Source organism: Astatotilapia calliptera, chromosome 6 (assembly GCF_900246225.1).
Source record: "Astatotilapia calliptera chromosome 6, fAstCal1.2, whole genome shotgun sequence".
Taxonomy (NCBI): Eukaryota; Metazoa; Chordata; class Actinopteri; order Cichliformes; family Cichlidae; genus Astatotilapia; species Astatotilapia calliptera.
The window spans coordinates 19232684-19247352 of NC_039307.1; the positions used below are offsets into that span (position 1 = coordinate 19232684).

At 43.0% G+C, this 14669-nt stretch overlaps 1 protein-coding gene across 1 annotated transcript; it reads left to right on the forward strand.

Moving 5' to 3' along the window:
• Nucleotides 1–724: 724 nt before the first annotated feature.
• hpf1 (histone PARylation factor 1) lies at nt 725–14231 on the forward strand. Its single transcript, XM_026170862.1, has 8 exons — nt 725–855; nt 1700–1883; nt 2662–2848; nt 3060–3158; nt 10955–11108; nt 11462–11549; nt 13387–13559; nt 13904–14231. The coding sequence occupies exons 1-8, from the start codon at nt 817–819 to the stop codon at nt 14036–14038; spliced, it is 1059 nt and encodes a 352-aa protein (XP_026026647.1). The 5' UTR covers nt 725–816; the 3' UTR covers nt 14039–14231.
• The last annotated feature ends 438 nt before the right edge of the window (nt 14232–14669 follow it).

Consider the following 14669-nt stretch of genomic DNA (forward strand, 5'->3'; position numbering starts at 1 on the left):
GTTGCATGCTGGGGGAGCAGGCTGAGGGTCGCAGATGCCAACAGACTTAATAAACTGATCCGTAAGGCCAGCAATGTTGTGGGGATGGAGCTGGACTCCCTCAAGGTGGTGTCGGAGAGGCGGATGCTGTCCAAGATAAAGACAATGTTGGATAACACCTCCCACCCACTCCATGACATGTTGGTCAGTCACAGGAGCACGTTCAGTGAGAGACTGAGATTACCAAAAAGCACCACTGAACGACACAGGAAATCATTCCTGCCTGTGGCCATCTCCCTGTACAACGCATCCACTTAACACACTGTTTGCTGCTACAGCTACACATGTTTCTTTTCCAAATATTTATTTATAAGTGACTTATGTATGTATGTATGTATATATATGTATATATTGTACTATTCTTAGTTAGCGTATTGTCTGTCTTGTCTTAATGTTGGTTTAAAATGGAGCACTGTAACAAAAAATAATTTCCCCCAGGGATCAATAAAGTATTCTGATTCTGATTCTGATTCTGATATGATTTGCATAACCTTGTTAATAGTAAGTAGTTATTTAGCTGAACTGTAGAGGCAAAAGGGGCAGATGAGTGTATAGTAAGCCAATTTATTATTATTAGTAGTAGTAGTAGTAGTAATAGTAGTAGTAGTAGTAGTAGTAGTAGCGTTGTTTTATTGTTACCTGGATTATTTAGGGGAATGGACGTTTGCATTCCAGGCCTGTGGGTGGCACTGGTGCTCTTAAACAGGGCGCTGTTGCTGCGGACGGCTCGACGCTGACTGGCAGAAGAAGACTTCAACGGAGAAAAAGAGGAATAAAATGACAGGGCGCGCAAAAAGAAAACACAAAGCCGTTCAGGTAAATACGCTTTGTTTTGACCTGCTGTGTTTGGTGCAGGAATATGCGTTTAAAACAGCAGCCTTACCAAACGAGACGCCGTGCTCTGTGTGCAGCAGAGCAGCTGCCGTTAAAGTCGGTGTGAAGAAGTGTTTAGCAGCCTGACCGAGCAGCAGTGGACAACATGGCAGCAGCTCTGCAGGCTGGTCCCACAAAGCAGCTTGTTCAGCGATGCTAACAGCACATACCTGAATGGGGTCTTGGGCTTTGATTAAATGGAAAGCACTGCACCATAACTGGACCTTTATGCTAGCTAGGAAATATCCGTGCGTCGTTCCCATTCACTGATTGTGTAGTGTGGCATCAGCAAGCGCACTGTGGGTGTCTTCATTGATTGGTGCCTTTATCCATTAAACACCAATAAATGGCCCCATAAGATCGTTTTGCTAAGGTTGCGAGCAACTATTGGAAAAGATTTCGATCCCTACTCGTATTGTACACGCCACTGCAGGGTACAGAGTCCAAGGCAGTGGACACAGCTGTACTTATTGTACACTAGTGCTGATGCGAGGTCGATGCATTATTTCTCACGCAGTAAATATTGACCTACTTCTGTGGAGACCATGATGCTCAATGATTATTATAGAAGTGTTTTGAATAACCTTTATCGATATTTTTTTTTTTTTTGGATGGATGGATGGCTTCTTTTTATAATAATATAGTGGTTGGTTCAATGTATCCACGATATGTTTTACTGTCAACCTGCTGAATCAAAAATGAGATATTTGGAGCTTGATATAATACATAAATAGGCAACTTACTATGCAGTATTGCTCAGGAGTTCCCCTGCTTTTCATGTCTTTAGGAAAAAGGCACAAATAATGGAGAGGTGAAGAAAGCTCGAAGTGAAGAATCCAATGATGTGCTGCCATCGGGAGTGAAATCGGAGCAACGTGATGAGCTGATGCAGTTATACAGTTTTCAAATGCCAGAAGATCTGTACCACTTCTGGGAATTCTGCAGCGAGCTTTGCACTGACAACCCCTGTGGTATGATGATGTGGTACTAGACTTCATAGGGTGGAACCGCTGAATTTAATACTGCTTAGTATTTCAGTCTAATAGAACATTAAAGACGAGGTAATTCAAAGCAAAAAAAAATTCCACGTGACAGTCGGTGGTTAAGGACTTCAAAATGAACAGATCTCCTATTATACTTAAACATGAAATTCAGAACCTGTTTTTTAGCTATTAGATGCTCAATCGTTGTAATGAACTTAGGAGCTGTAATACAGGTGTGAAACAGATGACACAGTAGAAGACAGAAGCATCACGTCTGTAATACTGTAGTACTGTACGGTGCTTTAAAGGCCAGTGTAACAGCTAGCTAAAAGCAGATGTTCTTGAAGGTGCTGCGGTGAGTGGTAGTGTACACACTGCAGTAGAGTACAGCAGCTGACAGTCAATGATCATTTCATCTATAAAATGTCAAATATACTGAACACCTGAACAATTTTATCTTTGATTTTTTTTTTTTTTTTTGTTATTTTTGAATCCAGCCCTAAAACAGTGGATGATTTGTTTCCACTGAGTGTTGTTTTGTTCTCAGATTTAAGTTTATTTCATTTATCAAGGTTTTTTTGAGCAGTGCAGATGATTCATTTTATCATTAAGTGAAAAATCTCCATCTCAGATACTTATGTGGTGTATAAGATATGTGCTACAAAACAGTGTGTCTATTTAGTAAAATATTTCATCAATAATTTGCACTTAAGTAATGCTTCTGTGTCAGCTCGTTTCTGTATCAATATATTGTCACTCTCTGTAGGTGCTCTGAAAGACTCGCTGGGATTGCAGCTAGTTGGACCATTTGATATTTTGGCAGGAGCTCACAAAAACTCCAAGAATTCCCAGCCGAACTTCCACCTTCACTGGCGATATTTTTATGACCCACCAGAGTTTCAGACCATACTCGCAGGGTGTGAGAACAGCCAGCATCACATTGGTTACTACAGGTATAGAACATAAGATCTGAAGTGTGTGACTATCGGCTTTTATTAGAATCTTGTAGCTTCCACCAAAGGCTGCTTCCAACATTTGCTCTACCGAGAAGATAGAGAGCATCGTGTGTAATAATATGAAAATAGTGATAACAATATGTACATGAGCACAAGTGGTTCTGATTTTGTTGTTGCTTTGTTTTACTGAATTTCATTGTTCCGCCAGAGATACTCCAGACTCCCTCCCTTCGTTTGTTGGGGAAAATGAAGCCAAGAAGGGCTGTACTATAACACAGATGGGGGACAACGTGTTTGCTGCAGTCCAGTGAGTGTTAACCACCACAAACTCACCTTATATCACTTTATATAATCCAACTTCCAGCTTAAGAAACAAATTCTTGGCACAAGAACAAAAAAAGTCCTTGTGCATTAGTGACCACTGATGGTGGTGATTTTATTTCCCACATCACATTTCACAATAAACTGTTTTGTTTTTTTAAATGTAGTGTTTAGGTATGTACTGTTTAACAGGTTCTAAAAGTGATCTGAAGGGGGACAAATGCTGAAAAAGCAACAAGGTCACAGCCTCCAAAGCAGGAGAAATGAAAACTGTTTTTTTATGTTCAGGAAAATCAGGAAGAGCTTAGTATCAGCTGTACTGGAAGGTAGATCTGGGCAATATGGATTAAAAAAAAAAAAAACGATCACAAATTTTTTTTTTCTTTACTGAACAATTTCAGTTTCTGGTGAACTGATGGCAGGGATACAGATTTAACGCTAAGCAAGAAGACTCTTTGTAGGAAAACCTGTTGCGTGGACTTTCCACTATTCCATCATGCTTGTTTGAATGGTATTATTTAGGGCTGCACGATTTTGCATAAAATGAGAATCACGATTATTTTGGCTTAGAATTGAGATCACGATTATCTCACGATTTTCTTTTCCAGTATAAATATTTATTGCACTTATTAACTGCACATCAACTTCGCAACAGTTGAGACTGAACATAAAAACAATAAATAAACATAAAAACAACAAATGTCTCACATTTTGTTGTTGCTGCAAAATGTTGTACTGCTTGAAATTCTGTCTCCACCGTTGCTCGACACTGCGTGTATAGAGCAGTGTTGCCAACTTAAGCTGGGCAGACACTGCGATTTTTTTTCAGTCGCGCGATTCAGCTCCTGCTCAAACTGTACGGTTGACTCGCAGGGGTTAGAAGTTCATAGGTCACGATGCAGGGTCTCACACTATACGGCCCGATGCTCTGATGCGACCCGAGTGCTCACACTGTGCGTCCATAAAATGAAGGTTATAAGAGAAATTCTGTTGCTCGCTCTCCCTCTCTGTCTTTCACTCACACAGACACGCACACCACCACCATCAACTTTGCTAAATTGCTAATGAAGAACATTGACCAGGCAGCTGTGATTGAGCAGCAGTGTCGATCCAACTATTTTCACGGTTGTTGTGGTCGTGATAATTTTGTGAGGCCACATCGAAAAGGCTCGGATGAGCTTGCCATAGTTCTACAAGTTGTGCCTCCATCGCTTGTGTCCAGATCACACGCTGCACTGCCGTGCTGCGCCGTCTTTTTCGCTGACATTTGTGTTTGCGCGTGCGCAGTGTGAGAAACTGCGGTGACACCCTCACGACGGTCGCGAGGATTTCAAACAGGTTTGAAATCCTCTCGACCAAGCGATTGATGATCGGGAGCTGGTCATGAGGTGTCAATCGCTTCTCGTTACCCCACGTATACTACACGATGCACGACGCACGATGAAGGCCAAAATCGGGCCGATCGCCAAAACGGTCGCACGACTCAAAAATCTGCTCAAAATGGGCCAAAAATCGCACAGTGTAAGCCCAGCATTAGCGACTTTGTCGCTATATTTAGCGAGTTTTCAGACCCCCTTGGCGACTTTTTTTCTAAAAAGCGACTAGCGACAAATCTGGCGACTTTTTCTGGTGTTATTGGAGACCTATTTATGACGAGTTTTTGAAGTGAAAGCGCGTATCGCTTTTACTCTCAACAAGCAGCGGGTGCTGCCGTGGGCATCTCACCCGTTCCAAAGCGCTCACGGGCGGAGAATAGTCCCCCCCAGCTTCTATCAGGGCAGAAGATGTTCACACCTGTGCGTCCGAACTGCAAATGAATAGCGCATGAGCGAAGCCGCTGCTCTCGCACTGACTGTAACGCAATCAGTTCTTCTTTTACTGTTGTGCTTTTTTGTGGATCGCGAGGTTTAAAACTACTTATACAGATCACACACACACACACACACACACACACACACACACACACACACACACACAGTAACTCCACCAGAGTGCCTATTTCGGGTCACTTTTGCCGGTACAAGCCCGGATAAAGGAACAGGGTTGGAATTGTGACATTAAAAAAAAACAATAATTGCTAAAATAAATTTAATTTGTAGTTATAAATAAATTCTAAATGCATTTAGAACGTTCTTTACTCACTTTATGTCTCTTCCATGATGTTATTTCTCTCTCCAACAATGTAGGTTACAGTTATATTAGCATGACCAATTATGCAAATTAGGCGATGACGTCATTTAACGACTTCTAGCGACTTTTAGGACAGCCAATAGCGACTTTCCTTACTGAGGAGTTGGCAACACTGGTATAGAGCAGATAGTGCAACAATAGAAAAATAGTTGCAGGACGGCACTGTGTAGCGTTTGTCTAGGGTGTTGATCATTTTCCTAAATCCCTCGTTTTGCACAGTGTTGATGGGAGCCATATCTTTGGTCAGGTGATAAGTGATAGCCTCCGTAATTTCTTTGTGCCTGCGGGAGTTCGACGTGAAGCGCTGTATAAGGTTCCCGTTATTGATGTTTGGGTGGTTGACCGGGACGGATTTTCTCCTGTCACTTTCTCGTGTGCTCTCCGTTGTTTTTTCCCTGCTAATTTTAGCAGCCAGCTTCTGTATCACGTGGTATAAGGCTCCGCCCTTGTCATTTGTTGAGCAGGAAGAGTGAGCGCTTGTTTTCATGCAGATTACGTCCCGGATCAAAATGCGGTACAATCGTCGTCTTTATTTACTGCTCACAAGGACATCTTAGTTGCCTGACATGTTTTTCACAAGTCCTTGCAAGTAATGTTTACATTATTTTTTTCGTCTTCTGAGGGAATGGGCAACATGTTGACTATGATTGACTGCTGTGGCGTTATGCTAACCCTACAATACTGTCTGATAGGCTATCCGGTTGTTCAGTCTGACGTCAGTGAGTGATTAAGATGGCGCCGGTGAGGTCGGCTGCCGTCACGACTGCTCCGACCACTTTTTCTTTGTCTTTGTTTTTTAAGTTAGTTTTCAGCGTTTCTAAATCGGCAAAATCATCACCATTGGGTACATTAGGTATGACAGTGACACTCTTGTTTCTATTGGTATACAATGTACTCACAATTCGAAGTTTTTAACTCCGGATCCGAGCTGGCCGAGTGAGATCTCGAGGGAGAACAAAGGGAAGCGGCGGCGGCCTAGAGGGAAGCGAGCCGGCGTCAGGAACAGGCTGAGAGCTCGTGCACACCGCACACCTCTGCCTAGCATCCTGCTCGCCAACGTCCAGTCACTGGAGAACAAGCTTGACGACCTCAGGGCCAGGATAAAGTTCCAGAGAGACATTCGGGACTGCAATCTCCTCTGCTTCACCGAGACATGGCTGAACCCAGCGGTGCCGGACCACGCCATCCAGCTGGCCGAGTTCTTCTCGGTTCACCGCATGGACAGGACACGGGACTCGGGGAAGTCAAGGGGAGGCGGCGTGTGTTTAATGGTGAACAACAACTGGTGCAACAGTGCGAACGTTGTTCCTCTCACACGCTCCTGCACACCAAATCTGGAACTACTGTCCATCATGTGTCGTCCTTTTTATCTACCTCGGGAATTTACATCGGTCATTGTAAGTGCCGTTTATATTCCACCACAAGCGGACACGGTCACCGCCTTATGCGAGCTGCATGAGGCACTCACACAGCACCAGACACAACACCGGGACGCTGCGCTTATTGTGACGGGGGACTTTAATAGCGCCAACCTCAAACGCGCAGCGCCGAACTTTTATCAACACATCACCTGCCCCACCAGGGGTGAAAGGACACTGGACCACTGCTACACTACGGTCAAGGACGGCTACAAGGCACAATCCCGCCCCCCGTTTGGCAAATCTGATCACGCCGCCATCTTCCTCATGCCAAAATACAAACAAAGGCTGAAACAGGAAGTTCCGGTTCAGAGGAAGGTCGCGCGCTGGACGGATCAATCGGTGGCCGCGTTACAGGACGCACTCGATGACGCAGACTGGGGCATGTTCAGAAACAGCTCCGACGATGACGTCAACGTGTTTATGGAAGCGGTTGTGGGATTCATCGGGAAACTAGCGGATGATACCGTGGAGACAAAGACTATCACAACGTTTCCCAACCAGAAGCCGTGGGTGGATAAAACCATCCGCGACGCTCTGAGATCCCGCACCGCTGCCTACAACACAGGACTCATGACGGGGGACATGGACCCGTACAAAGCCGCGTCATATAACGTACGGAGGGCGGTGAAAGAGGCGAAGCAGCGCTACGGGAGGAAACTAGAGTCACAACTCCAACAGAGTGACTCTAGGAGCCTGTGGCGGGGACTAAGGACAATAACGGACTATAAAGCACCAACAACCGGTATGACGAACGCGGCCGTGACTTTGGCAGACGAGCTAAACACTTTCTATGCTCGCTTCGAGGCTGCAGCTAAGGTCTCCAACAATGCTAGTGTTAGCGGCGCTAACGGCTGCAGACAGGAAGATACTGCCAGCACCGGAAACGTGCTCGTCATCTCCGAGCATGAAGTAAGGAGAGCCTTCAAGAGAGTGAACACCAGGAAAGCAGCAGGACCAGACGGCATCCCAGGTCGTATCCTAAGAGACTGCGCATACCAGCTAGCTCCTGTGTTCACTGAGATATTCAACATCTCTTTATCTCAGTCGGTGATCCCCACATGCTTCAAAGAGTCCATCATTGTTCCTGTCCCGAAGAAACCCCACCCTGCTTCTCTCAATGACTATCGCCCTGTAGCCCTCACCTCAGTAGTGATGAAGTGCTTTGAACGCCTGGTCAGAGACTTCATCATTTCTTCACTACCAGACACACTGGACCCACTACAGTTCGCTTACCGTCCAAATCGTTCCACAGACGATGCCATCTCTCATCTCCTCCACACATCACTCACTCACTTGGACACTAGAAGGGGGAATTATGTTAAAATGCTCTTCATAGACTACAGCTCTGCATTTAATACCATAATTCCCTCCACACTCACCACCAAGCTGGAGCATCTGGGACTCAGCTCATCTATGTGTCAGTGGATCTCCAACTTCCTAACTGGCAGACCACAGGCAGTAAGGATGGGCGGACATGTCTCAGCCTCCACCACTCTCAGCACTGGAGCCCCCCAGAGGTGTGTTCTGAGCCCCCTGCTGTACTCTTTGTACACATATGACTGTGTGGCCACTACCAGCTCCACCACCATCATCAAGTTTGCTGACGACACCGTCGTGGTGGGCCTGATCTCTGATAACAACGAGACGGCCTACGTGAAGGAGATTAGGAATCTGGAGAACTGGTGCCGGAGGAACAACCTCCTTCTAAACGTCAGTAAGACAAAGGAGCTGATAGTGGACTTCAGCACTAAGCAGGAGAGGAACTACCAGACCCCCGTCATCAACGAGTGCCCAGTGGAGAGAGTGGACAGCTTCAAATACCTCGGAGTTCACATCACGCAGGACCTGTCATGGTCCTGTCACATCAACACCGTGGTGAAAAAGGCCCGACAGCGTCTCTACCACCTCAGACGCTTGAGAGACTTCCAACTGCCCTCCAAGGTGCTCAGGAACTTTTACTCGTGCACCATAGAGAGCATCCTGGCGGGAAACATCTTAACCTGGTTCGGGAACAGCACCATGCAGGACAGACGAGCTCTACAGAGGGTTGTGCGGTCAGCTGAGCGCACCATCCGCTCCGAGCTCCCTGACCTGCACTCAATCTACAGCAGGCGGTGCTGGACTAAGGCCAGGAAGATCGTGAAGGACCTCAGCCATCCCAACAACAGACTGTTCTCTCTGTTGAGGTCAGGAAAGCGATTCCGCTCCCTGAAGACCAACACAGAGAGACTGAGGAGGAGCTTCTTCCCGCAGGCGATACGGTCTCTCAATCACACCACCACACAGTACTGACCCACACATATGGTTCTTACACACACACTGGACTTTCTGGACATTGTTTTTGCACAACACTGGTCACTATATTCTTCATTTCCAGTTAATACTTGTACAGCTGCTGTTATTGTGTATATATTTATTTATATTTAGATTTCTTCATACATTCTTATATAGTTCTATATTGTGTATTGTGTATTTTGTTGTACAGTTATTTTATTTTCAACTTTAATTTATATATTTTATCTTATTCTTCCCAGTTAAATTTACCCTTCATTCTAATTTGTGTTGTACAGTTATTTCATTTTTAACCTTAATTTATATTTTATTCCTTCCTAGTTAAATTTACCCTTTTTAATTTTTCATATTTATTTCCTATCTTATTCATAGCCTTTCCTTTTTTTGTTTTCTTTAGGTCACGAGCAGTTGTCCAAGCATTTCACTACATATCGTACTGTGTATGACTGTGTATGTGACAAATAAAATTTGAATTTGAATTTGAATTTGATTTGACTATGATTGACTGCTGTGGCGTTATGCCAACCCTACAATACTGTCTGATAGGCTATCCGGTTGTTCAGTCTGACGTCACTAGCCGTGTCTGGGTCTAAACTCCGCTGCAGGTCCATATATCAAACGATCACTATGGCATTACTGAGAGTTGAAAAACTGTCTAAAGTCTTTCATCTTTAATAAAATTGGTAGAGCAGGTGTAACTCAATAGTTACACCTGCTCTACCAGGTGTAACTATTGAGTTTAACATCCAGGCATCCATGAAAACGGAATTTATGACATTTAAAGGAGTTAGAAGTTAGCAGGGAGTTAGCTCGCTAGCTTCTATCTAAATACAATATAGCATGTCCTGACTGCGGGGTTTTGGAAACAAATTAAAACGTACAGCTCTGTTATCACTTCCAGCATAAATGAAGACAGAAAACTAAACAGCAGTAACGTTTGTAGGGTTACTGAAGTTGGGCTAGCTGGTATATAATGATGTGCTGTGTGACCGCTAGCGACACAGCTACGTTAGCATAATTTAAACAAGCTATTATTTATTTATTATTATTAAACAAGCTACTTGTATTGTCTGTCTGATCAAATTGTAAAGCCTACATTTATTATCATGGTCTTAAAAAAAAATTTTCTCGAAATAATATTGTAATCGTTTTATCATCCAGCACTATCAGAAAGTTGAAAGAATCATCAGTGCGTTGCATCCTGTTGTGTTTGGGTTTTGTAGCTGTAGATCAGTCAGGGTACCTTTGCTGAACTCTTACATTACTAAAAGTGTATTTATGTGGATGTTGTTATTTTGATGCATATCACCCACCTAAACCTTCAGACCACAAATAAACTTTCATGGGAACAATAGTAGAATAATGCACCACATTTAACTGCAAAAACTGTTCAGGAATGTTTTGAGGAATATGAAAAAAGCTTTAAGGTTTTAAGTTGACTTGCTGAGTTTCTGTGTCTGCCTGATTGAGCATCTGAATGTGTTGGGAAAAAACTCGAGTGCATGGAGACTTAAAGGAAGTCGTGCTAATCTGTTGATGCTTGATACCACAAAACGCCTTCTGAGGTCTTGTGTTGAGTCCACCCCTCAACAGCTCTGACCCACTGAGGTGTGGTCTCAGCACAAGGGGAAATTGTAGAGTATTAAAGTGGTGGCTTTAATGTTGTGGTTTATTTGTTTGTTGGCCACTTAAAATTCCATCAATAACTTGATGCTTACAGAAATAAACAGTCAAATTGGGTGATCCTTAACTTTTCATAATATGCCCTCTTGTCCTTCCTCCTTTTATTTCATGTGTGAGAGTGGAGGTACATTACTGCATGAAATTTTCTGTCATCACTTCTTTTTGTCTTGTAATTTGCTGTTCTTACTTCCATCAGCCTGTATCTGCTGAGGAAGAGGAAAGAGAGGGGCAGTAAGAAAACTGGGGATGAGGCATTGGAAACCTTGGAGGCAAAGCTGAGAGACAAAGCACAGACTCTGGGCTTTTCTCTGGAGCAGAAGACCAAAGACATGAAGCAGAGAGACAAGAAGGTAAAATGGACACGCCAACAAAAAAATTACCAAGACCTCTCTTGTAATACCCATTAAATCAGGGATGTCAAACTCATTTTGCATTTAGGGTCGCATATAGCCGACTTTGATCTTAAGTGGACCGGATGAGTGAAACTGCACTTTCTTCTTTAAAGACATTGATGTACACATTTAATCCCCGAGACATCTTAATAAAAGATCAAGTCCAATTTCATTTACAGAAAAAGTTCTGGTAGCTCTGACTGTTCCACATTTACAAGACAGTAATGCTGCTTGAAAAGCATTAAATGTATAGATATGAAAAAAAAAAGTGTTCTTAAAGTTGATGCTTGAAAACTTTTTACACACTATAGGTCGTAACAAAGACATTCCACGGCGCGGGCATTGTTGTACCTGTAGACAAGAATGATGTTGGATACAGGGAACTTCCAGAAACAGATGGTGAGTTTACAAATTGAAAGTTGTTTTAACACCAGTTTTTTCCATTTGTCTTTTGTTTATTCATTGGTGAGGTAAACAAATTTTGATAAAGGAATTTAGCTTCTGTGAAATAAGCTGGTTATATAGATTGCAGAGATGTCTTGATGCATTCTCAATCATCCAGGTAAGTAAATCTCCAAAAGTTGATTCTGTTCATGTGGATGTAGCGTTTTCAGTGGGAGAAACGTTTCGTCACTCATCCAAGTGACTTCTTCAGTCTCAACTGACTGCAAGTTTCCCCAATCTTATACTGTAACTAGTACATTTGCATAATCACTGAAACCAGCCCACTGAAGGAAAAATGGACTGGGAGGTCAGTTCCTTCATCTTGATTATGCAAATTCTCATGACCATTGATCAACAACCACTGATCAAAGATCACTGATCAATGGCCATGAGTACCATTCACACAGAGTTGGGGAATGGCTGCAATCACAGCATTGTAAGATGGCGAAAGATGTACCCTTAAGCACCCTCCTCTATTCAGAGATGGTCTTTCCCTTTTCATGTAAATGGCCTCATTGACTCTGCGCTCAAACCAGCGTTCTTCCCTTTCCAGGATGTGTACATCCTCATCATTGAAAGAGTGTCCACCCTGTAGGTGGGAATACTGCAGTCCTGGTCTAATGAGGTGGCTCTTCTGTGTTGTGCCATCCGCTTTGCCAAAGGTTGTTTGGTTTCCCTGATGTATAAATCCTGGCAATCCTCCTGGCACTTAACAGCGTACACTATGTTACTCTGTTTGTGTCGAGCGACCAGATCCTTGGGGTGGACCAATTTTTGGCGCAGCATGTTTTGGGGTTTAAAAGCCACAGAGACACGATGTTTAGAAAAAATGTGTCTCAACTCCTGACACATGGGATCACTACAGGTTTTTGCTTAGTCAGCGGTTGTCCTTCTCTCCTGGATCGGCTGGAACTTTCTTTAGGCGCCTTTCCAGCTTTGACAAAAGTCCAGCTGGGATAACCCCATTTACTCAGGGCCTTCTTGATGTGATGTTCTTCTGCTTCCCTGTCCGCTGTGTCTGTGGGGATGGTGTTGGCGTCCTGATGACAACCAGTTTATGCTCCAGTGGATGATGAGCGTCAAACCTTAAATACTGATCTGTATGCGTAGGTTTCAGCTTTTAGATGTTCCCCATTACTGATGGAAATCTCACAGTCTAAGAAGGCTAACCTGCCACTTTTCATATCCTCCCTGGTAAATTTGATGTGTCGGTCCACCAAGTTAATGTGATTCGTGAATTGTGGTACGATTTTCGTCCAGGTGTCATCCACATACCTGAACCAATGACTTGGTGGTGTTCCAGGGTAGGATAACAAAGCCCTCTTTTCCACTTCTTCCGTGTACAAATTGGCCACGATGGGTGAAATTGGGGAGCCCATGGCACACCCATGTTTCTGCCTGTAGAACTGACCCTTGTATGTGAAATAGGTGGAATGAAGATACAGTTCCAACAGCAAACACACTTGGTTAGTGCTGAGAGTGGTCCTGTTGCTGAGGTTGGGGTCATCCTGTAATCTCTTACGAACTACCTCCAACGCTTCCGTGACTGGGATGCAAGTGAAGAGACAATGCTATTGACCGGAACTCATACGATTATAAGATTGGGGAAACCTGCAGTCAGCTGAGACTGAAGAAGTCACTTGGATGAGTGACAAAACGTTTCTCCCACTGAAAACGCTACCTCCAGATGAACAGAATCAACTTTTGGAGATTGCAGAGATTTTTTTTTTTTTTTTTTTTTTTTTTTTTGTCTCCGCTCCTTAACAAATTTGTTTTTTCCCTTGTGTCCCAGCTGGTCTCAAGAAAATTTGTAAAGCCATTGTTGAAGCACGGACTGATGAAGAACGCGTCAAAGCTTTTGGACCGATCCAGGAAATGATAACATTTGTTCAGTTTGCTAATGACGAGTGCGATTATGGCATGGGTTATGAACTGGGAATAGACCTCTTCTGTTATGGATCTCATGTGAGTATACTAAGTCACTGCTTCTTCAGCAATCATCTTTCTTGGATTTGATGTGATTTCTGAGATGACTTATGAAATAAAAAGAACTTTTCTTTTCGACTTATTTCTTATTTAAAATGGGATAGTTTTAATTCTTTGACATATTTAAAACAAAACACAACAGTGGCTATACTAGAACTATTAGTGGTTTAATGTTGCACATACATTTAAGTTAAATAGAATAAACATAAGTTGGGAACTAATGCTTTGGTCCATACAAAGAACTGAATTTTCAAAACTTTTTAAGGACTGGGTTTTTGGGGATATAAATCATTTCTCTTTGATTTTCTCTCTCTCTCTTACAGTACTTCCACAAGGTTATCAAGCAACTTTTGCCCATGGCTTACAACTTACTGAAAAGGAACTTGTTTGGGGAAATTTTGGAGACCCATCTGTCAAGTCGTATCCATGACAACATAGACCAACTCTCTCCACATTAAAACAAAAAAAATTATTCAGAAGTACATTTCTGTTCTGGCTCTTTATAAGCTTTCCCACCATGTGTTCTTGTCTTCTGTTGTTTGTCATTGCTGATATTTTTGGTGGATTTGTGCTGCTGTCACTAACTGGAAACAGTTTAGTGATGTCTTGTTTGTAAAAGGTAGCTGTTCAATAAAGCTTTTTTTAAATATATATTTCTACTTTTTTTTTTCTTTTTCTTTTTTTTTAACCTGTTTGATTTTTGTGTCCAGCCTAATCTGAGCCAAAGTCCACCTCACTTTACAGTTGAATTGTGCAGTCATCATAATTTTTGCCTTGAGTTTAGATCATCAAGGTGGACTGGTGTTGATCAGACTGCAGGCAATCTGATGGAACAATGCGTTTAAGGTGGTGTAATACCATAGAGTGGAAATAGAGGGCAGTGTTGTGTATGGGAGTTCATAAATGAGCAGCACGGTAAGATTCTGGGAACGACTTCCCATCATTCATATATTGAGTCATCATTTTCCATACTGTACATAGGATGTATTTGGTAACTGACATTTCTGTTGATGAATGTTTTGGCATATAGAAAGGGATTGATCCTTTCCTGTCTTTTCATTAGTCTTTCAGGATATGAGGAGAAAAACT

What these genes read in the sequence shown, in the direction of transcription:
- hpf1 (XM_026170862.1), top strand. Translation starts at nt 817, where the DNA reads ATGACAGGGCGCGCAAAAAGAAAACACAAAGCCGTTCAG. An exon ending in GAAAACACAAAGCCGTTCAG is followed by an intron (nt 856 to 1,699) that starts GTAAATACGCTT and finishes TCATGTCTTTAG; the next exon opens with GAAAAAGGCACAAATAATGG. An exon ending in CATCACATTGGTTACTACAG is followed by an intron (nt 2,849 to 3,059) that starts GTATAGAACATA and finishes TTGTTCCGCCAG; the next exon opens with AGATACTCCAGACTCCCTCC.